The following is a 23,221-nucleotide window of genomic DNA, read 5'->3' on the forward strand; positions in this document are numbered from 1 at the left end:
CATGCCTTAAATCCCACCTTAAAATTATGTAAAAGTTTATTAGTAAACTTCAGACAAACCATAATATATAAAATATTTAAATTATTTAGTTCAGTCTATTAACAAGTCCATTTTTAAAATAATGGATCAACTAAAGTAATACCTCTTTTATCCCTTATGTCACAAAAGTAATAAATATAGATAAGCATATTCTTTCAACACTAAGACTGTTTACTGTCCATTGATATCTTTTTTTGGGTGGGGGGGAGGTGGCAGGGAGTTGTGCGTGGTCTGGGAATCGAACCTTGGTCTCCTGCATGGAAGGCAAGCAATCTACCATTGAACCACCCATGCACCCCCCACTGATCTTTCTAAAATATTACTGTTCATAATACAATACCAAACATAATTTCAACTACTATGACAGGCTATCACATAATCATGAAAAAGAAGAGTACAGTGAGGTCTTAAAGAGGTATACTGGGCCACCTACCATAATTTGTTTTGTTAAATACTGCTTTAGCACTTTCTGGTGCCAGGCATTATTCTTGGCATTTTGCATCATCTTCCTAACATGTTGCATGGTTTAGTTTGTTAATCCTGCTGGAAATGCTATATACCAGAAATGGGTGGGCTTTATAAAGGAAATTTATTATTAAGTTACAAGTTTATAGTTCTAAGGCCAGAAAAAGGTCCAAACTAAGACATCTAGAGAAAGATACAATGACTCAAGGAAGGCCAATATCTGTCACACAGGAAGGCACATGGCTGGTTTCTGCTGGTCCTTCCTGGTTCTGTGCTTCCAGCTTCTGATGCCAGTGGTTTCCTCTCTCAACTCCTGGATACAACTCTGGGTGCTGGCTTGCTTAGCCTCTTTTATGGGAAGGCACATGGTGACTTCTACTGGACTCTGTATCTCCAAACGTCCGTGTCTGTCAGCTCTGAAGCAACTGTTCTCCAAGAGTCTAAGCTTCCTCCAAAAGCTTCTTCCCCTTTTAAAGGACTCCAGTAAACTAATAAAGAATCCAGCTTGAATGGATGGATATAGTCACATCCACAACTGGATATGACATATCTCCATGGAAACAATCCAATCAGTTTCCACCCCCTAAACAGTAGCTTTGCCCCCAAGATTAGATTAGGAAAGGAAACATGGCTTGTCTGGGGTTTATAACTTCAAAACAGCACACTACATTTTTTTTTTCACATGGGCAGGCACTGGGAATTGAACCTGGGTTTCCAACATGGCAAGAGAGAATTCTGCCACTGAGCCACTGTCACACCGCCACTGCATTTTTATAATTGGGTTTTTCTCCCTCAAAGGCAGTTATCACTTTGTGCTATCAGTACTCATAACTCCAGAACCTTTCTCTTCTCCCAAACTTGCCACTTCAGATCTGCCAAGAACTAGATAATATATAAAATTACATCTGAAGCAGTGACATGGGTGATGCGAAACCAAAATCATCTTCACCAGAGGAAGTTTTTCCAGACTACTCACCACTATAAATCAATGTCAAAGCAAGTTACTGCTAATTATTATATAAGTCAGATGCATCAGTGTGTTGGGGCAGGGGAAAAAAAGGGAGAAACTGTACCTGAAATAACAGGGTATGAGGGAGAGCCAAGGGCAACTTCTTTCCATAAAGTACAGATAACCTTGTGTGGTGGTTTGAAGCTGTATGCACCCCAGAAAAAACTTGTTCTTAAATTTAATCCATTTCTATTTTAATCCATTCCTGAACCCATTGTAAGACCTTGTGATGAGGTAAGTTCATTTAAGATGTGTCCCACTTCCTTCAAGATGAGTCTTAATCCTATTACTGGAGTCCTTTATAAGTGGGATGAAATTCAGACAGAAAGAAGCCCACAGGAAGCAAGAAGTTTTAAGTAGAAGAGAAAGAAGAGACAAGGAGACACCACTATGTGCCTTCCCATGTGACAGAGGAACCAAGGATCACTGGCCCAGAATGCCATAGTCTTTGGGAAGAAAGCACCACCCTGATGCTGCCTTGATTTGGCTATTTTCCTGGCCTCAAAACTGTGAGCGAATAAATTCCCATGTTAAAGCCAAACCATTTCATGGAATTTGCTCAAGCAGCCTAGGAAACTAAAACACCATCTAAATAGATTTATAATCAGATTTGCAATTATAAAATTGCTAAAACAGTTACTTCTAAAAAGGCTGCTATGAAGCTGACTTAATTATCTTTTAGTAGGAATTATTAATAAATAAAAGTCTAAAATTGTATTGTAGTGAAGTAAAACTGTATCTCACCTGTACATTCTTATAATCTACACGTTTTCCACACAAGATACATTTTTTAAGAGGCTCTTTATAAGGATTTTCCATTGGAATGGGCTGAAATAAAAAATATCTGATAATTAATTTAATGCATCAATTTTGAATAAAAAAATTAAATCTTAAGATTACCACACTTAAATCCACCCAAACAATTATTTGTAACTTTCTTATTCTATGAGAAAGAACAATTCAAATACAACAGCTTGGCTTATAGAAATCAAGCACGGGGTATTCAAGTATTTAAAAGATTTCAGTGCACTTGTACCAATGGAAGCATTTTATTTTGTTTAGATTTCACTATGGAAGAATTAACTCAAAGGATTCTAGGATAAAATGCAAAGTCTGGAGGAAAAAAAGGGTTTATGGAGGAAAAAAATTCAAGTCTGTGATAACAATGACTGTTGAAATGCTTCATCTAGACTGTAGATGACTAAAAATATTAAGAATAATAAGCAGAAGCACACCAAATCATACATTACTCTTAAATTAGTATAAACCCTAAATAGTTTATACATTTCCATATTTCTCTACTAGCTATTTTATCAGTATTTTTATTTTATAAATATATAATAGCTGTGCTAATCTTATCCCGCCCACCTCACCCTCACTTCTTGCCCCCACAGCTAACCCAAGTCCAATGGCTGTACTTAAAGCCCATAAAAATACAACTGCAAGTTACAAGAAACTACATTTAATGTCCTGTTTACAACCTTAATTCTTATCCCTCATTCAGAGAATACTCCAAAAGTAATGAGAGGGACAAAAACGGAAAATGTTGCAAACTGAAGTGGGGAAGACAGCTAACCTATAGCTAAGCTTTCTACAATCCTTTAGTTTCATTAAGTATCTATTACCTGTCAATTACATACAATTATTCTATCCCCTAAAACTACCCTTTTTAAAATTCCCCAATCACATATCCTTAAATTTAAGATTTAAAAAGAAAAATGTGGTATTACAGAAGCTAAAAATGTGGTATTACAGAAGCTATCTTTCTTGCTAAGAATCTAGGAATTCTCTTACATCAAAACTCACTTAAGTGACTAGTAATCAATGAATTATAATTTTCAAACACAAAGTAATGAGTAATATATTGTTTTATTCCACACTAAACGCTAGTCAAACTGGTAAACAAACAGCTAAAATATAAAAATTGGTCATATTTACAAATGCCGTATTAATAGGAAAAGAAATACCTTACCAGGTCCTCATGGCTGGTCACCTGTTTATACTGTGAACAACCTTTTCTCCACAGCACTGAAATGAAATAGAAACAGCAACAAACCAGTTTTTGTTAGTTGATTAACTAAAGAAACACTTTCGTTTTTATGGGGGCAAGATGAATCAAGGGATACAATATGAAAGAGAGATTTTATATGCATTAGAGTCATAATGACTGAATAGAAACTTCTGATTTTGATTTGGGACGGACTGTGACTTAAGACGGTTGTGTTTTCCAGTCTCTGAGGAATATTTCCCCACCCATACAGCATCTCACCTGTTCTATTCCTGGAAATTAAAAATTTTCCTTACTCCATGGTTAGAGACAGGTTTTAATGCTAATACTGGAGAAGCAATAGAAAGACATTATCATACCAATGGGAAAATGAGTCAAATACTCTCTTTAGAGTGCAGTTATTGGTAATAGAAACAGTCAGTGACACAGTGAACATAAAAGTGTAGAAATGAGGTTCGAATGCCTGCCGTAATTTCGCCCTAATCTTAGCTACCAGGTGACTCTGGAAACGGCCCTTTCTCTCCACGCTTATACAAGGTCTTAGTCAAGATCCCGTCTCTTTCTGAGACTCACTCTATCACTCCCCCATGAGCTTTTTAATTTTATTTTTAAAGGAGTGGGTTGGATAGCATTTCATGACGCTTCAGCTCTAAAATACTAGTTTCGTACCATTACAGATTCTAACCTTTTTTGGAGAAACTCTTAATCGCCTAGAAACAAGCGTCGTTTGGCTAAACGAACAGCGACGACTATTCTACAATGGCGAATAAGCTATAGCGACCACTTTACCCGAGTAAGTCCCGGAACCGGGGAGGCAAACGGCAGTCATTACCAAGGGCGTCAACTTCTTCCTCCCTAAAGCACTGCAAGCAGCAACCACAGCGGCCATGGTTCTTCGTCCTTCCTCTTCCTTTCCTTTTCCCAAATCGTCCTGACTTCTCCTTCCGGTCCTCCTTCACTATGTGTCCGAGTACCCTCTTAAAGGTTCCGGGACTTGCGGGCGAGGCGGGGGGGGGGGGGGGGGGGGGGGGCTTTCAGTGCGCCTGCGCGATACCTTTCCGTTGTCACCTTTCTTCCCCTCTCCTCCTACCGCCGCCATAAATCGTGGGGACGCTTATAATTGGACGAGAAGTAGGCGGGCTCTTACGCTGGCGCCTGACCGCTTCCGGTCTGAGAGCCTCGGAAATTAATTTGTTGTCTTCCTTGATGGTTGACATAGAAGGATGCGGATTTTCCTCATGTTGCTAAACCCGTAATGTCCTCAGCTCTTCCCAAACTTGAGTTTGGCGGCCGGACCAGGGAGGACGACATTTGGCTGGGCTCAGGGCCCCTGCTATGGATGACAGTAGTTCACGCATACGCCGGCGAGTGTCCGTCCGCAAAAGGAACCGACCTAGCTTAGGGAGCATTTTTGCCGCCCCCTCGGCAGTCGAGGTCAAACCTGGAAATGAGAAGGAGGAGGAGGACGCAGTAGCTGGGAGCAGGCGGAGGAAAACCGTGGGCGTGCAGCGGAGCGAGGTATACATAGCCCCATGAGTTCTCATGTTTCCCCCGAGTTCCTCGTTTCATTTCCCGCTTTCGGGACCCCACCTGCCCACTGGGAGGGGTAGGAGGCTAGTTATTAAAGACATGGAGGTTGGAACTCCAGATTTTGGAGACAGATGGAGACAACTGACCTATTATATAATAACCTTAATTTGCTGTCTTTGTCGTCTCTGTTAATCTTCACTTATACGATACTACTTTGTTATGCTTATTTCTGTATAGATAGGAACTTTGGACCCTGAGACATAAAAGTTGTACATGCAGCAGATAAGTGGTCTGACTGGGTCTCATTATACTGCACCTTTCAAGTTTGCTTCTCTTCTGTTTAGTAGACCACCCCGAGTCAGTGTATTGACTTTCCGTTTTAATTCCATATTCCTAGGAGAAAAATCCCATTGGAACATTTAGTTGGACAATTGTTACTTTGTTACAGGTCTTTTTCTAAATGGCAGTCTAGGAGGGTGGTGTCGCGGTTATCAGAAACTCCTAGTGAGCTGACCACCCAATAGATAAATGCCTGTCTTACAGCTATTTTAAAGATTTAGCACAGTTTAGGAATTAGAATCCCAGCATCACCACGTATTAGGAATGCAGTTTAGTCAAGTCACTTAACCTCTCTGGACCTCCACTTTTTCTTATGTAAACTGGTGATGAGTCTTTAAGAGTCTAATGAAATAATGTGTGCAAAGCACTTAGCCTGGAGCCCAGCACTTTAGCACTCAAGGATTGTGTTATTACTTTTGTACTTTTGCGTTTTTTTCTGGTTACCGAGTCAGAGGGTTATATTATTTTCTTTAGATAGTTTTCTTGTTAATTCTCATAATAAAAATGTTTTACGGTTATTTTCTGACTATGTGAAATTGTGATTTCTTTGCCTTTTTCCATTCTTACCTTCCAAATCCTTTCATAATCGTTTACCCCCTTAGTTTAGAATTGTAATACCTATTACTTTATCATGCTCCTTGTAGCACATTCATTTTATGTGAGTCCCACAGTGAACTGGGTCTGCAAGTCAGTTTAATTTTGGGCCACCTATATGTTAACACAGTGTTGTTGAGAATGTCTCTGCAACTGTGGTAAGTATTCTGGACCTTTTGCATATGATGTCATCAACATTTCTAGGTGACTCTTAACAAAGAAGAGTTTAGCATTAGAGTTGAACATGACCATGATTAAATTTCAGAAATAATGATATGAAAACAAATTTCAGAGCAATACGAGTTACTTAACTATTTAAATGTGTACTTGAAGGTCATGTTGTATATTAATAAGTCTCTTACTTTGTGAACCTGTATGACCTTTTTAAAAGGGTGTGAAATAGTTGTACTGGAAAAGTAAATTAATTTTTTTAGATCACCATGGTTCTATTCATCATCATCAAAAAAAAAAAAGCTACCTCTTTAATGAGTCCCTGCTGGTCAGGTAAAGACAAACTTCTTTTCCCTTTTATTCGTTTGTTTGAAACAAACATTTCCAGTCCCATTTTTCCATGTTAAATGTCATGTTATTTTTATCTACTATGGTGGCAAATATAAAAGCTCTTATTGTCCTTAACATTAATTCTAGTTAGGTTACATATTTTTAAAAGTGTTCTTATAACTCTATTAAAATTAAAACCAAATTATGGTGCCTCCCCATGCGGAAAAAAAAAATTAAGACCAAATTAGGTGTTTCCTCACCAACAGTATTTTTAAGGACCATCATCTTTGGTTATCCTCTTTTAGTATACAGTGTATACCAAAATTTTCCAAATAACTTAGTTATAAAAATTTTGTGAGTGAGACTAAAGCAAAAAAATGTTTATTTGGTACAAAATTTATATTTTGACTAGTGCATTTCCTGATATAACTTATGTAGATAGTTTGATTGAACACTGTAAGTACTTGGAATCTCAGGTAGGATGTGAGATTTTGTTGGTTTGTCCAGAGTGATGCCCCAATGAATCCCAGAGTGATTCAATCAGTGAGTGGAAAAGTATTTGCAAAGCCCCCTTTGGGGAATGGTGAGAACGGGGGAAAATTCGACCTCCCCAAGTTGAATTCTTGATATTCTCACAAGCAGGGTGGACAACCAAAGCTATAGGCTGAATTTAGTCTTGGGGTTTGTTTGTATGAAACTTAACCCCACAAAGTACAGGCCAAGTCTACTTTAGGCCTAAGAGTAACCCCCAAGAGAGCCTCTTTTGTTGCTCAGATGTGGCCTCTCTCTCCAGCCAACACAGCAAGCAAACTCATCACACCCCCCCCCCCCCCCCGTCTACGTGGGACATGACTCTCAGGGGTGTGGACCTTCCTGGCAAAGTGGGACAGTAATCCTAGAATGAGCTGAGACTCAGCATCAAGGGATTGAGAAGAACCCAAGAATGAGCTGAAACTCAGCATCAAGGGATTGAGAAAACCTTCTAGACCAAAAAGAGGAAGAGTGAAATGAGACAAAGTGTCAATGGCTGAGAGATTCCAAACAGAGTTGAGAGGTTATCCTGGAGGTTATTCTTACGCATTAAGTAAATATTACCTTGTTATTCAAGATGTAATGGAGAGGCTGGAGGGAACTGCCTGAAAATGTAGAGCTGTGTTCCAGTAGCCATGTTTCTTGAGGATGATTGAATAATGAATGTTACAGGTGTCACAGTGTGACTGTGTGATTGTGAAAACCTTGTGTCTGATGCTCCTTTTATTACCTTGTCAACAAACGAGTAGAACATATGGAATAAAAATAAATAATAGGGGGAACAAATGTTAAAATAAATTTAGTTTGAGATGCTAGTGATCAATGAAAGTGAGGGGTAAGGGGTATGGTAGGTATAGTTTTTTTTTTTTCTGTTTTCGTTTTATTTCGTTTTCTATTGTCTTTATTTCTTTTTCTGAATTGATGCAAATGTTCTAAGAAATGATGAATATGCAACTAAGTGAAGGTATTGTGAATTACTGATTATATATGTTAATGTTTTATTTCATTTGTTAAATTTTTTTTAATTTATAAATTTAAATTAAAAATTTAAATTTAAATTTAAATTAAAAATTTAAATTTAAATTTAAATTTTGAGAGTAGTATTTTATAATGGGGATTTAGAACATCCTTGGATCAGGAACGATTTCCCAGTGACTTTAAAACTCTCTTCATGTAATTTTGTACCTGGTGCAACCGTAGGTTGAAGATTTTATTCTCATTAACAATTGAATTGATCATAAATGTTTTTTTCTTAACAGCATAATGACAGTGAAGAGGACATGTTTGGTGATTATGATAGTTTTACTGAAAACTCTTTTTTAGCTCAAGTTGATGACCTGGAACACAAATATATGCAACTTCCTGAACATAGAAAATATGCTACAGACCTTTCCGCTGAAGATCTTTGTTCAGAAAGCATCAAAAAAAAATCCAGCGTTACTACTGTGGACAACTTTACTGAATTAAAAACTGATGAGTATAAAAAAAAACAGAGTGGGCATGAAGATGTCACTTTTCAACCTGGAGCTGATCTTTTGTTTGATATACCTTCTTCACAGGTTTTATTTTTTGAAAATTTGCAGAACTCTTCAAATGATATGGGTGACCAGTCTACTAAGGAAAAGAAATTGCCCCAAAATCACATAGAGCAACACCAGCAAAACGATGGAACCTCTTCTAAAATCAGAACTAGTCCAGATGTGAATAGGAGAAAAAGTCTTAAAGATCATTTAAAAAGTACCATGACTGGAAATGCTAAGGCCCAAACACCAGTATTTTCTAGATCTAAACAGCTTAAAGAGACTCTGTTATCTGAAGAAATTAATGTTGCTAAGAAAACAATTGAGTTATCATCAGATGACCTTGGTCCTTTTTATTCATTACCCAGTAAAGTGAGAGACCTTTATGCTCAGTTCAAGGGAATTGAAAAATTATATGGTAATGCTTTATGTTGAAATGAAATATAATTTCCATCATTACCATAATTATTGTGCAAACCAATAGAAATAGGTTTCTCATCTTAAAAACAGAACAAAATATGAATCTTCTCTCTTCTTCCCACACAGATCCTGCTACCGCTGAGCCTCTTTCCTTCCCTTCACAGTCACACTTCTCAAGTCGGTTATCCTTGTTATCTCTCTTTCCTCACCTCAAATAATTCCTCAGCCCATTCCAATTCTGGGTCTGGGCTCTCACTTAAGATAAAGTTACGAGGGTATCTAAACCCAGTGATACTTTTAGTTCTTATCTTACCTGACTTATTAGTACCTTACCCTGTTGATCACATCCTTCTTAATACTCCTGACTTCCTCTCCAGTTGTGTAGCTATTCATCACTTCCCCTAGCTGGTGTTTCCTCGGCTAGTTCTATATTTTCTACCATAACTTAGTTGTTGAAACTCTTTGAAACGTTCAAATATCTTGAGTGAAAGAAGTTAGTAGTACTATTGAAACTAAACATCTTTAAAGACAGGTTAAGTTAATGTTAAAATGCAAATACTGTAAATAGCAACCAATAGATCTTGTAAGGTCTTTGAAAAATCCTCGGTCCTTGCATGTATTTCAAGTATGTGTCATTTTAGAAGAAGAAAGGGCCAGTGCTGACATATTGAAAGATCATCCCATTAACCAGTCACTACATTAGTGTTTCTGGAATACCTATGTTAGGAGTTTATGAACCATATGAAAACATGGCTTCTCATCTCAGAAGGAGGGTAAACAAATTGGAGAAGTAGGACTACAGGAAACAAAGTCTAATGAAAGACTAATGACAACACTCTAAAAATTCTAAATTAATGAGTTTCACAGTTTTAGAGCTAATGATGCGTAGTGCCCATAAAGATGTTAACTTTCTTTTCTCCACTTTTCTCCTAGCACCTTGTTCTTTGTTTAATCTGCATCTCCTACCAGAATGAGTACCCTGAGGACAGGGTTCTATTTAACTCATCTTTTTCTTATGTAACTAGCCCTGTGCCTGGCACACACTGGTAGGTTCTCAACTGTGCTGGGGGTTGTCAACCTAGTTATAAATTCTGGCCCTACCACTTAAGCACAGGTTTAGTAGTTATATTTTTGATACTGCCAGATTACCTTCCAGCAAGAGAGTACTGTCACCAACCATATACAAAAATTCGTATTTCTCCCCATTCTAGTCAACTCTGGATCTTATATGTGTGGGTTTTGGTGGGGCTTTTGGTAGTTGTTTTCTGTTTTATTTATTTTGCATACCCAATTGGTAACAATTGGTATCTTTTTATATATTTATTGACCCATTGTGTTTCTCTTGCTGTGAAATGTCATATCTTTTGCCCACTAATCAATCAAATACTAATACTCATTTTGAAGATTTTTGATGATCCCCATTGTCTAGTTATGTTATAGAATAGTTGTACTAGTTTTCATGCCATGTCCCAGATCTGATCCTTTTCACAAGTCTCACCTTGCTAAATTGTGAGGACCCTAGACATGCCAGTCAGTAATTCTAGTCTTTTAATATTTAAACAGTCTTATCAGTTCAACTCCCCATCAGAGCTAATTATATAGTCTTTATTGGTTTGTGCAAAACCTGGTAGATTTCCCCTCCCCTTATTTCTCTCTAAGATGGTGTTTAGGTACATAAATAAGGGTAGGAAGCTTACATGATCTTGCAGACATAAGAAGACCTTAGAATTCACTCAGGTACTTCTACAGTTTTTTGGTTTTCTTTTTTTTAGCTTTGCTGATATTCCAGATAATGCCCCTTGTCTACCAGGCTACTACCTTCCCTGCTGGAATCTTGGGCCCAAGTCTGCAGCTGGTTATTAAGTGGGCTATTTGCCTACCCTGCTGACAGGGCCTGAGCTAGACTCTTACTAGGTGTGCATATGACACATTTGGAATGTTTTACATTATATGTATATTTGTATCTACCCTTATGGAAAGAAAAGAGTAGTGCACAGGGTGGGATATGATTCTTAGAAAACTTGGTTAAGATTGAGAGTGTAGAAGAGGAAAATAATCTTTTCTTTTTTTAATTCCACAGAATGGCAACATACTTGCTTAACATTGAATTCTGTGCAGGAAAGAAAAAATTTAATTTATTCCTTGCCAACTGGGGGTGGAAAAACCCTAGTGGCTGAGATTTTAATGTTACGAGAACTGCTTTGCCGGAGGAAAGATGTTTTGATGATCTTACCTTATGTAGCAATTGTCCAAGAAAAGGTGTGATTTTTTTTTTTAAACGAATGTTATATGTCAGTATTATTTTGACATTAAGATGTTAAGAACTAGCATAAAAATAGCAACTTTTGACTAAGAAGAGGCACCTCTATTAAGGATAAAGAATATCATTTTTAAGATGTCCAGAAGCAGTATAGAATACTTAACCTAAAATCTCTTCTCATAGTAATTACCTGTAGTAGGAAGTTTTGTTTTTTTTCTAAATTGGTAGATTAAGGTTTATCTTAAATGTCCTATTGATATTTAGCTTGTTTTTTTCAAGCTGAAGCTAAGCAATTACTTTATCAAAATAAATGAGTTATTCTGATAACTTTTTGACATCAAAGGAGACAGTCAATATTTATTTTCACATTTATTATGTAGTTTAAAACTTGCGTTCATTTGCAAAGATCAGCAAAATTTTATAACATTTCTTGTGCATGTATATCTTAATATGTGATCTTTTTCCCACTGGTTGGTATTAGCAGTATTTTTAGCTTTTTTAAAGTTTTAAAACATTTATTTTGAAGATATGTAAATAGTATAGATGAAGACATCTTCATCCTTGGATTTAAAAGAAAGATTTATCTGTGTTATTTATTTTAACTAATACCTAGATTTCAGGTTTGTCAAGTTTTGGTATAGAATTGGGATTCTTTGTTGAAGAATATGCTGGAAGCAAAGGAAGATTTCCTCCAATTAAAAGAAGAGAAAAGAAATCACTTTATATTGCCACTATTGAAAAAGGACATAGTCTGGTGAACTCCTTGATTGAAACTGGAAGGATTAGTAGTCTGGGTCTGGTCGTGGTAGATGAGGTTTGTTACCACTTTTGTATTTAATGTTTTTGTTATGTAGTATGTTTATTATTTTGAATATTATGAAAATAAATAATTTATTTTAATATATAGACAATGCAGATGAAGACATTTCATCCTTGGTAATCTTCAGTTCAGTTTTGTGTTGGTTATTTCTTCAAATGTGAAATGCATGTGTATGTTTGTATGCTTTTATAATAGTACATGTAAATCTCAGATATGTCAGCATATTGCCACCAAATCGCATTAATTTAAAATACCAGTAAAATAATATGTATGTACTGTAGTTGCTTTATCAAAAATGTTTAATAAAGCAGCGTTTTATATGAATATATACATATTTTATTTGGGCATTATATGCAGATTTACTTCTCTCTTTTTTTTTTTTACCTCAAAGTTGCACATGATTGGTGAAGGAAGCCGTGGGGCTATACTGGAAATGACCCTCGCAAAAATCCTCTATACTAGCAGTGAGTATTTTAATCTTTTATTCATTTATTTAATTTTTAACATTTTTTATTGTTCCAGGAAGTATTTTTTGAAATGTGGTTACTAATCCGTTTATAATTGAGCCCTTTTAAAAAGGCCTTTATTCTTCCACTGACTAGATTATATAATTTAGAGCAAGATACTTACATTTCCTGCCTTAGTTCATTAATTTCTTAAATAAGCTTATTCATTTTTGTTGAAAGAATGGGTGGATGAATAAAATTGTGAAGACAAAATGAAAGTAACATTTGAGAAAGTCCTCTATCATTATTCTCCACTTAATAACTATGTGAATTTAGGCACATCACTCAGCAGCTCCGTTTCTTATTCTGTACATTGGAGATAATAATAGTACCAACCTAATAGGCTTATTTTGAGGATTATATGCATTAATAAACATAAAACATTCAGTAGTGCCTGGCATATAACACTCAATAAGGATTTGATTCTGCCACCACCTGCATCATCATCATCTACAAATCATAATGTAGCCTATTTTAGGAGCTACTTTGCAACATCAGATAGTCATAAAATGTTCATGAAATATCTACTCTCAATATTATCTCTGCTGTTTATTGATACGGTACTATAATACTTAGCTAACTTATGGAAAAATATTATCTATAAAGATCAAATCTCAATAAAAATTTAAAAATTTGACAGCAGTGCTGTTTAGGCACATTGTAGTAGTTTACATTCATGCATTGAAGAAATATTAATTGAGCATCTTCTGTCTGCCAGGCACTATTCTAAGTGCTGGGGATTCAACAGTGAATAGAATATCCCTGCCTTCGTTAAGCCTATATTTTCATGAAGATGAACAGACAATAAACATATTAATAAAAAATATTTCATTGGTAATATGAACTGATATTAGTGAATAAACTTGGAATATTTTGTTTGTAACAGAGACCATCAGGAGATAGAAATAGGGTAAGATATTGGGTAATTGTAGCTGAAGGAATAGGGATTGTGCAACAGGACTGAATATAAAAACTCAGAAATGGACAGCACAATACTATCTAACTGTAATACAATTATGTTAAAACACTGGATGAAGCTGAATGTGAGAATGATAGAGGGAGGAGGGCTTGGGACACAAATGAAATCAGCAAGATAGATAGACGATAAAGATTGAGATGGTATAATCTAGGAATGCCTAGAGTGTATAATGATAGTGACTAAATAAAAATGTTTTTGCATGAGGAAGAACAGAGGAATGTCATTACTGCAGGGTGCTGAAAATAGATAGTAATTAATATTTTAAAATTTCAACTTATGTATGAGACTAAAGCAAAAAACATTTATTTGATACAAATTTGCCTAGTGTATAACTTATGTAGATAGCTTAATTGAACACCATAAGTATATGGAACCTTGAGTAGGACATGAGCTTTTGTTGGTTTGTCCAGAGTGATGCCCCAATAAATCCCAGAGTGATTTGATCAGTGAAGAAAAAAGTATTTGCAAAGTCCCCTTGGGGGAATAGTGAGAACAGGGGAAAATTCAACCTCCCCAAGTTGAATTCTCGATATTCTCACAAGCAGGGTGGGCAACCAAAGCTATAGGCTGAATTTAGTCCTGGGGTTTGTTCATATGAAACTTAACCCCACAAAGGATAGGTCAAGCTTACTTAAAATTAGGCCTAAGAGTCACCCCCAAGAGAGCCTCTTTTGTTGCTCAAATGTGGCCTCTCTCTCCAGCCAACACAGCAAGCAAACTCATCACCCTCCCCCTGTCTGTGTGGGTCATGACTCCCAGAGGTGTGGACATTTCCTGGCAACGTGGGACAGAAATCCTAGATGAGCTGAGACTCAGCATCAAGGGATTGAGAAATACCCTAGAATGAGCTGAGACTCAGCATCAAGGGATTGAGAAAACCTTCTCGCTGAAAAGGGGGGAAGAGTCAAATGAGACAAAGTGTCAATGGCTGAGAGATGCCAAACAGAGTTGAGAGGTTATCCTGAAGGTTATTCTTACGCATTAAGTAGATATCACCTTGTTATTCAAGATGTAATGGAGAGGCTGGAGGGAACTGCCTAAGAATGTAGAGCTGTGTTCCATTAGCCGTGTTGCTGGATGATGATTGTATAATGATATAGCTTTCACAGTGTGACTGTGTGATTGTGAAACCTTGTGTCTGATGCTCCCTTAATCTACCTTGTCGACAGACGAGTAGAACATATGGAATAAAAATAAATAATAGGGTGAACAAATGTTAAAATAAATTTAGTTTGAAATGCTAGTGATCAATGAAAGTGAGGGGTAAGGGGTATGGTATGTATAATTTTTTTTTATGTTTTTGTTTTATTTCTTTTTCTGTTGTCTTTTTATTTTTCTGAATTGATACAAATGTTCTAAGAAATGATCATGATGATGAGTATGCAACTATGTGATGATACTGTGAATTACTGATTATATATGTAGCAAGGAATGCTCATATGTTAAGAATGTGTTTCTTTCATCATATTTTTAAAAAAATTTTAAAAATTAAAAAAAAAAATTAAACCAGGTGTAAGAAAGGTTACTTTTATGGAGTCAGGGAAGAGAGAAACAAAGAAGAATTCATGGAGGAGGGAGCATCTGAAATGAGACTTGAAGAATAGTGTGGCTTTGGGCCCTCAAAAAAGAAGGGGAAGGAGGAGACATTGAAGGCAGAAGGCATCTCAACAACTAAAGGCACAAAAGTGTGGGAGTTTGAATATGGAATGGGTTGGGACACAGGAGAGTTAAGATTTGAACCCAACTCCGTGGAACGGGTTTAAATTCTCTTCTGGAACTTCAGCTCTTGTCCTTACTTGCTCAGTACTCCTCAGCAGTGAGACATTTGTTCTGTGTATTGTAGAGTTGGAATGTGAAGGGTGAATATAGAATTTCTTTGTGTAGAATTGTTTAAATGAGAGAGGAGATGGTGTTCTAGTTTGCTAGCTCCTGGGATGCGACATACCAGAGACGGATTGACTTTTAATAAAAGGGGATTTATTTTGTTGGTTCTTCAGAGGAAAGGCAGCCAACTTTCAACTGAGGTTCTTTCTTACATGGGAAGGCGCAGGATGGTCTCTGCTGGCCTTCCGTCCAGGCCTCTGGTTTCCAACAACTTTCCCCGGGGTGACTTCTTTCTGCATCTCCAAAGGCTTGAGCTTAGCTGCGAGTGCTGAGATGAAGAATGCTGAGCTGCTTAGGCTGTGCTACATTGAGCTCTCTCATTTAAGCACCAGCCAATTAAGTCAAACGTCATTCATTGCAGCAGGCACGCCTCCTAGCCAACTGCAGATGTAATCAGCAACAGATGAGGTTCACGTACCATTGGCTGATGTCCACAGCAACAGAATTAGGCACGTTCACCTGGCTAAGTTGACGACTGAATCTAACTACCACAGATGGGATGGGGAAATTGGAGTAGCGGAATCTTCCAGGGTTGCGTCTTTTGAGACCACCTGGCCTTCCCTGCTCCTTTTAAAATTGTATGTTCACTTAAGCACAAAGACAACTTGAACAAAACAAAACAGATGGTTAGTGCCAGAGCTATGGCTAGTAACCAGATATGGCAGTCTGTCATGTTGTCCAGCAGTCTTTCTTTAGAGAGAGGCAGAGAGGTATCGTGGAAAGAGCCCAGAGTGTAGAAGACAGATGGGGCTGGTTTCAGGCTCCAGCTCCTTTACTTAGTAACGTGAACTAGGAAATTATCTGACTGTAGCTTTCTCTGTAATGACAGGGATAATCTTATTTGCCTCCTGGATTTGTTTGATGATGAAACACTATATTAAGTTGTGGAGACCATAGTAACATTCCTGAACATTCTGTGCCTTGATAGCCTCCTATCTAAAATGAGGATAGTTGTTCTTACACACAGAATTGCTGCAAGGATTACATTGATTGATCCCTCAAAAATGGTTAATCCATATAGTGTTTAGGACAGTGCCTGAAACGTAGTAACTGCTGAATAGCTATTAAAAATGTCATCATTAGTGGAGCAGGACCTGGAGCTGGGGTTGCCTGAGCTCAAATCCTTCATTCCTTCTCACCTTCATGACCTTGGTGAACTTCTCCATCTCTCAGTTTATTCGTCCGTAAAATGCTAACCATTAGAGTACATGCCTAATAAGGCTATTGTGATGATCAAATACTAAGTAAATAAATTAATAAATAAAGCAAACTTCTTAGAGCAGTGCTTGGTGCATACTGTTAGTTACTTTCTGGTTATCATGTTATATACTAGTGATATAATTCTATGGAATTTAATGGAAACCATAAAATCACTGGTTTAGAATGAGTTTTAATGTAAATATTGTCATGAACTACAGCGAAACACTCAACACAAAAAGATCTGAGTAAGGAATGATATAAATCTCATATATTGACTGTTTAAAGAGATGTCATTTTTTAAAAACTTTAAACTGTATAGTTCAATTTCAGTTACCAGTTATTGCTTATTCCAGGAACTAATAATTTCTTCTTTGCTCTGAGGCTCTCGTCTCCTTAAAGCTGAAGCAATTGTATCTTCTTCAGAGGAACAGTAGTTATTCTGAAGAACTAAGAAGTAATTGCTCAGCTTTGAATTTCCAACTGTATTTTTTGTTATATACATATGTATTTTTAGAGAGAAGTAGCTTTTCAAATTAAGCAAATCTTTTTAAGATTAAAAAATATGTATTTATAGATATTACAGTTATAGTTTCAAAATTCAAAAAACGTGAGCAAATATCGGGTAAAGAGTCTCCCTCCCTCTTCTGAACCTCATTTACCAACTTCATTTGCCTATAGACATCCATTACTGTCTGAGGAATACTCTTGCAGAGGTATTTTACAGATGTAACAAGAAATACACACATGCCTTTATTTCCCTTTTGTTACTCAAATGTTACATATTGTTCAGTGCCTTGTTTTTTGTTTGCTTGGTTTTTTTTTCACTTAATATATCTTGAAACTCTTACAAATTACTGCACAAAGAACCACTTTATTGTCTTTCGTGCCTTCATAATATTCTATTGTATATATTTACTGTAGTCTTTTTTTTTTACCAGTCTCGTATTGAAGAATTGTTAGACAGTTTCTACTTTTTTACTCTTATAAACAAACCCACAATGAATCAGCTCACAAAAATGCTTTTTGTGACAGCCTGATTATATCCGTAGGGTAAATTGCTAAAAGTGGAATTGCTGTTCAAGGTCGTGTGTATCTAAAATTTGTTAAGTGCTGCCAAATTACTCTCTAAAGAAGTAGTACTAATTTTAACTCCCACTAGAAATGTGTGACTTTCTTCAAACTAGACTTCTTAAAATGTAAATCAAACATCAGTTTCTTGTTTTCTCCAACTTGAGTTGAAATTCTGGAAAGGGGTGGAATCGAGACAGTAAAACCTCACTAAACTAGAATACTGAGGCTGGTGCTTAACGTGCTGGGCATCAACTGCAGAGGCAAAGTCCTCCAGAAAAGTCTCAGTTTGACGTAATGCTGCATTCCACATGGCATGGTGGCAAAAGCCCAGCAAGGAAGGGAAGGAGAAGTTCCTATGTTCTGAGTCTGAGTGTGGCTTTGAAGGGTCCCTCTTTCACCAGTGTGGCATTGTTAGTTTGAAAGCTGCCAGAATGCAATGTATGATGGCTTTTAAAAAGGGGAATTTAATAAGTTGCAAGTTTATAGTTCTAAGCCTATAACAGTGTCCAAAATAAAGAATCCGGGGAAAGATACCTTAATTCAAGGTAGGCCTGGGTCAGAAACACCTCTGTCAGCTGGGAAGTCACGTGCTGACATCTGCTAGTCCCTTGCTCCTGGGCTCTGTTGCTTTCAGTCTCTGTTCCTGTGGGGGTTCCTCACTTTGCTTCTCCAGGGCTGGCTTTCATCTCTTGGCTTCCCTTGGCTCTCTCCAGGTTCTGGCTTCTTAACATCTCATGGCGATGTCTGCTGGGATCCAAGCACTTCCAGACATCTGTGTCTTGTTCTCTTAAGTGTTGGCATCTTTGTCAGCTCTGCTCTGAAGTATTTATCTGCTATGTCATTTCTGACTCGCTCCAAAATGTTTCCTCTTTTAAAAGATCCTGGTGAACTAATCAAGACTCACCTGGAACGGGTGGAGTCACACATCCATCTAGTCAAAAGGTCACACCCACAATCAGGCGCATCACATCTCCATGGGAATAATCTAATCAAAAGTTTCCACCTACAGTATTGAATCAGAATTAAAAGAAACAGCTGCCTCCACAAGATTGAATCAGAATTAAAACATAACTTATCTGGGGTATATGATACTTTCAAACTGGCACAGGCATGGAAGAAGCACCCAAGTGCTTTGGGGGCCAACACAGGGCTTGGAAATGTTGACTGGAACAGTGGGAAAGAAAAGAACTGTATTCGGGATCAGAAGGTCAAAGAGGGCAGAGACCTTGAAATCAGCAATCATTGCCATTATTATCAGTAGCAAATGACACCTGCAAGACTCGTTGGAACCTGACAGATACCCATTAGGAATGCCCTTTCCTAGGCCAAGTGAGGGGGAACAGGGGACATAGCAGGGTGAGATGTCTGGCCAGAGACCAGTTAGAATCAGATAACCATTCCCCAATCACTGAGTAGTTTATAAACTTGAATCACATTTGGGAGTAGTGCAAGGACCCTGTACTTTCTTGCTTTATCCCCTCTTCTTGGATATTTCTTTCCCAATTTGTCCAAGGCCCTGAGTTTAGCTCTCCTCTCTTTTTTTTACTATTTCCTTTGGTAATTTACTCCTAGTCGCAGACTACAAAATCTACCCTAATTTAAACAGAAAGAGGCTCACAAAATATTATTTTGGGGCGCTCCCAGAAACTCCAGGGAGATGTAGGAACTAGGCTGAGATGTAAATCCAGTAGCAATGCAGCCAGTAGAAAAGCCCATTGCAAACTATAACCACCACTGCTCATCTCAGATTCCATGATGCTAGGGAAGGGATGTTAGCTGCTCTGCCTCAGCTACCCCAGAAGCAAGACCACCACCACCACACCTGCTTACCTACCTCCCTCTGTGTGGTGGTGCCTCTGTTTGCTCACTTTCACATCCAAATGATGTGAAACTTGTGGGAACCAGGGCACACATGGAGCTTTAGCCAGAAGTGTGCCTGGGAATGCCTTGTTAGGTCTCCTGGTCTACATTATAAGAAGGCTAGAAAGCAATGTGTTGGAATGGATGTTGCAAGAACCAGATGAAAGTATCTGCTTCATCTTGTATTTCAACTATGACCTCTATATTGAAGAATTCCAAATATGTAGATATCTGAGCCTCAGATATACATTTTTAGCTTCGTGCTAGATAGAAAAAATGACTTGCTCAGTTTGGAAGCAATACCTCTTCTGAAATAACACCACTTTTTATTGATTCTTTTTCCTGAAGCTAGTCTTTTCCCCCAAATTTAGCATGCTTGGATGAGGCCTCTGGAGGCAAAGTCTCACCACCCTGTCCTCTGAGTTTTGTTAGGAGCAGGTCTCACTAAGGTGCGATCCTCAGACCGAGTGCCAATGGCATTGCTGCCAGGTTTCAGTTGGAAATGGGCAAAAGGACAAACAACTGTTCTTTAAAGATAAGGCAATTTAATTCAGACCCTACATGTTGAATGCAGGATCATTAACCATTTAATGCTCTCTTCCCCACCTAAACCCAAACTTATTTTTTGTGGGTTTTGTGTGTGTGTGTGTGTGTTGTAAGGAAAAGAAAAAATATAGTGTCAGATGGTGATCAGTTTTTGTGTGTGTGTGTTTTTTTTTTGCATGTGTAGGCCACCAGAAACTGAACCTGGGTCTCCAGCATGGCAGGCGAGAACTGCCTGCTGAGCCACCGTGGCCTGTGATAAGTTTTATATAAAAATACAAAGCAAAGGAAAGGAGGAGAATGTAGCCTTGAGGATATTTGAAAGGTTCTGTTCTTTGCCATGTTTGTACTCTGGCAATGTATTTGTGTTTTTCTCATTTTCCACCTGCACCCCCATCCTTTCCCAAGTCACCCAGTAACTATTCAGAAATCAACACAAAAAGGTTGCTAAAATCACTATTATGATATAACTAACTTTCCTTAATATTTTTTTTTAGAAACAACTCAAATTATTGGAATGAGTGCAACATTAAACAATGTTGAGGACCTACAAGAGTTCCTTCAAGCAGAATATTACACCAGTCAGTTTAGACCAGTATGTACCTAAGGTTTGCACTGTATTGATTTGTTGTGTATTCATGTTATTTAATAATAAAAGTAGTACATGTAGTATAGAAATTATTTTAACAAATGGTGAAGGGGCATGACCCACCATGACTACCAAGTGAGAGTTTGTATAGCAAGAATATAAACTTTGGGATCAGGAACTTGGCCTGGGTCACTGAAGTGTCTACAGCACCTAGAACAACGCCTAGCCCATGAATCCTCAATGAGTAGTTTGCTGAGTGTATTTTTCCAGACTTTTTCTGTTTTTCCATATCTTATTCTCTAAGGTTAATTTTTTCATTTGGCCAGTTTAGTGAGACATGTTTTGAGTTTTTGGAACATAGAAAAAAAATTGTCTTAAAATTTAAAATTTTTTCAAATATTTCTGCTTTCATCATTGTAATTTTTAAAATAAGTTCATACTTCATGTGGATTTAAATTTAAACTTAAGAACATTCTTAAAATGCTTGAAGAAAGTAAAGTAATGTAATTTGTAATTATGTGAAAGTAATTTACAATGTATTTATGCTATCTGCTGGAATACTGGTGTGCATGTTCTTTGCCTAAATAGGTTTTCAGAAAATGGTTTTTCAGAATCACCAAACTTTAATTCAGAATTTGGTATTATTATATTTGACCAAATATAAAAATATGAAAATTTTTAAAAGATTTTTTTGTTCTTAATTGTCAAATTAGATAGTCTTTTTAAAAAAAAAATGCAGTGCCTGCTCTTGCAAAAAAAAAAAAAATGCAGCAAGCTGTGTTCATAAAAGTTTTGTGTACAAATATTTAAATTAAAAATAATATGGTGTTTAGAATTCAAACTGATGACTGAAAACTAGTTTTAGATTTTGAAGAATAACAACAAATGACTTCTTAATAAAAGATAAAAAGTATGAACATTATTACTCATTTATACTGCTTCTGATTACAAATGTGAAAATATCTGGTTTCCTATTGGATATATAACTATTCAATTTAGAAGTATTTTTTTCAAGATTATTAATTCCTATTTTGATTTTGAAGAGGAAAAGAGAAAAAAATTGGTGAAGAAAGTTGAAACGTGTTTTATAATATAGCTTAGACAAGCTAAAATATTGCATAGCCAGCCTTTTTTTATAACATATTTTACAAAACCTGAAATTTTAGAAAAAGGAATTTCAAATGTGGTATTAATTGCAAATGTCCTTTTAATTCAAGGTTGAATTAAAAGAATATCTGAAAATAAATGACGCAATATATGAGGTTGACAGCAAAGCTGAGAATGGCATTACTTTTTCACGTCTCCTTAATTATAAGGTAATGTTGATAACGTTTAAAGCTAAGGTTCCCAAAGTTTGTGTCCAGGTACCCTTGAGCACCACAGAAGATTCACATGATATTGTGGGATAGTTTAAGTTTTTGAGAGAAACAGCTGATGCTTGACATCTATTGGATATCATGAAAACTACTGGTTGAGGTAGTTTCTAGTTTCAACATTAGATCACACCACATTCTTTTCTGAGACCACCTATCTCTGTGAAGTTGGATTTTTTGCACTGCTGAAAGCAAGTACCACACGAAAATCAATATGAAACAGGAAAAAAGTTGGTGATGTCCAGTTTGATTCCAAGGTTTGAAAGGCTGTACAGGGCCCAGTAAAATGCACATCCCATTGGTGAGCAATTGTGGTTATGTAAGAATGAAATAAAAATATTTTTTTCTTTCACTTGTTTTGTATTACTTATTCAAATGGCTACTGTTCTAGTTTGCCAAAGCTGCCAGAATACAACACACCAGAGATAGATTGGCCTTTAATAAAAGGGGATTTATTTCGTTAAAAGCATATTGTTCTTCAGAGGAAAGGCAGCTAACTTTCATCTGAAGTTCTCTCTTACATCGGAAGGCACAGGGTGATCTCTGCTGGCCTTCTCTCCAGGCTTCTGGGTTCCAGTAGCTTTCCCTGGGGTGCTTCCTTTCTGCATCTCCAAGACCTGGGCTGAGCTGCGAGTGCTGAGATAAGGTATGCTGAGCTGCTTGGGCTGTGCTGCATTGAGCTCTCTCATTTATGCATCCAGCCAATTAAATCAAACATCATTCATTGCAGCAGGCATTCCCCCTAGCTGAACACAGATGTAATCAGTGACAGATGATCTTCACATGCCATTGGCTCATGCCCACAGCAACAGAACTAGGCACCTTCACCTGGCCAAGTCGACATCTGAACCTAACTACCACAGCTACTGAGTTATGAGGGAGTACATACTTACTAAGTTGTTTGTACCTAACTTAAATAAAACTGTTAGGTGTTTCTTTTGGTCTTGGGGAAACATGAACCAAGAGAATCTGGAAACCTCTCCCTTACCTGTTTATTCATTCAACAACAACCAAAATGAAACAAAGACAATGGAAATTTATAGACTATATAGCTCAGATATTGGCATATAAAAATTGAAAATCAACCATTGTTCAATGACTTATGTGAAAGATAAAGGGATTCATTTTGCAGCAGTTTCAAAATTCTATAAAGGTATGTTCTAAAATCTGTATCTTTAAT

General features: G+C 37.0%; 3 protein-coding genes across 4 annotated transcripts in view; 2 read left to right on the forward strand and 1 right to left on the reverse strand.

The window, feature by feature from the left end:
• Positions 1–4,501, reverse strand: part of LOC143668296 (small ribosomal subunit protein bS18m-like) — a 5,422-nt gene extending 921 nt beyond the window's left edge. Inside the window, exons 1-3 of the mRNA XM_077142970.1 lie at positions 4,311–4,501; positions 3,486–3,541; positions 2,258–2,341 (exon numbers count right to left, since the gene is read on the reverse strand). Of these exons, the coding sequence (XP_076999085.1) occupies positions 2,258–2,341; positions 3,486–3,541; positions 4,311–4,410 (240 nt within the window). The 5' untranslated portion in view covers positions 4,411–4,501. The remainder of the gene's footprint in view (positions 1–2,257; positions 2,342–3,485; positions 3,542–4,310) is intronic.
• Positions 4,502–4,589: 88 nt separating this feature from the next.
• Positions 4,590–11,150, forward strand: LOC143668295 (helicase POLQ-like). 2 transcript variants are annotated; one of them, XR_013168374.1, is made up of 4 exons: positions 4,590–5,039; positions 8,276–8,954; positions 9,890–10,002; positions 11,037–11,150. XR_013168374.1 is itself a non-coding variant. In XM_077142968.1 (2 exons), exons 1-2 carry the CDS (start codon positions 4,857–4,859, stop codon positions 8,969–8,971), a joined length of 879 nt encoding a protein of 292 aa, XP_076999083.1. In that variant the 5' UTR covers positions 4,590–4,856; the 3' UTR covers positions 8,972–10,000. The 2 variants fall into 2 exon arrangements, 1 of the variants encoding a protein (XP_076999083.1); XM_077142968.1 differs by lacking the exon at positions 11,037–11,150 and having other exon boundaries at positions 8,276–10,000.
• Positions 11,151–12,422: 1,272 nt separating this feature from the next.
• LOC143668293 (helicase POLQ-like) overlaps positions 12,423–23,221 on the forward strand; it is a 68,104-nt gene continuing 57,305 nt past the window's right edge. Inside the window, exons 1-3 of the mRNA XM_077142963.1 lie at positions 12,423–12,500; positions 20,577–20,687; positions 21,886–21,984. Coding sequence (XP_076999078.1) covers positions 20,616–20,687; positions 21,886–21,984 — 171 coding nt within the window. The 5' untranslated portion in view covers positions 12,423–12,500; positions 20,577–20,615. The remainder of the gene's footprint in view (positions 12,501–20,576; positions 20,688–21,885; positions 21,985–23,221) is intronic.

Source organism: Tamandua tetradactyla, chromosome 24 (genome assembly GCF_023851605.1).
Source record: "Tamandua tetradactyla isolate mTamTet1 chromosome 24, mTamTet1.pri, whole genome shotgun sequence".
Lineage (NCBI taxonomy): Eukaryota > Metazoa > Chordata > Mammalia > Pilosa > Myrmecophagidae > Tamandua > Tamandua tetradactyla.

Excerpts from the sequence above, each read along its gene's own strand:
- LOC143668295 (XM_077142968.1), top strand. The coding sequence starts at position 4,857 with ATGGATGACAGTAGTTCACGCATACGCCGGCGAGTGTCCGTCCGCAAA. Across the intron at positions 5,040-8,275 it reads TGGGCGTGCAGCGGAGCGAG|CATAATGACAGTGAAGAGGA; the intron begins GTATACATAGCC and ends TTTTCTTAACAG.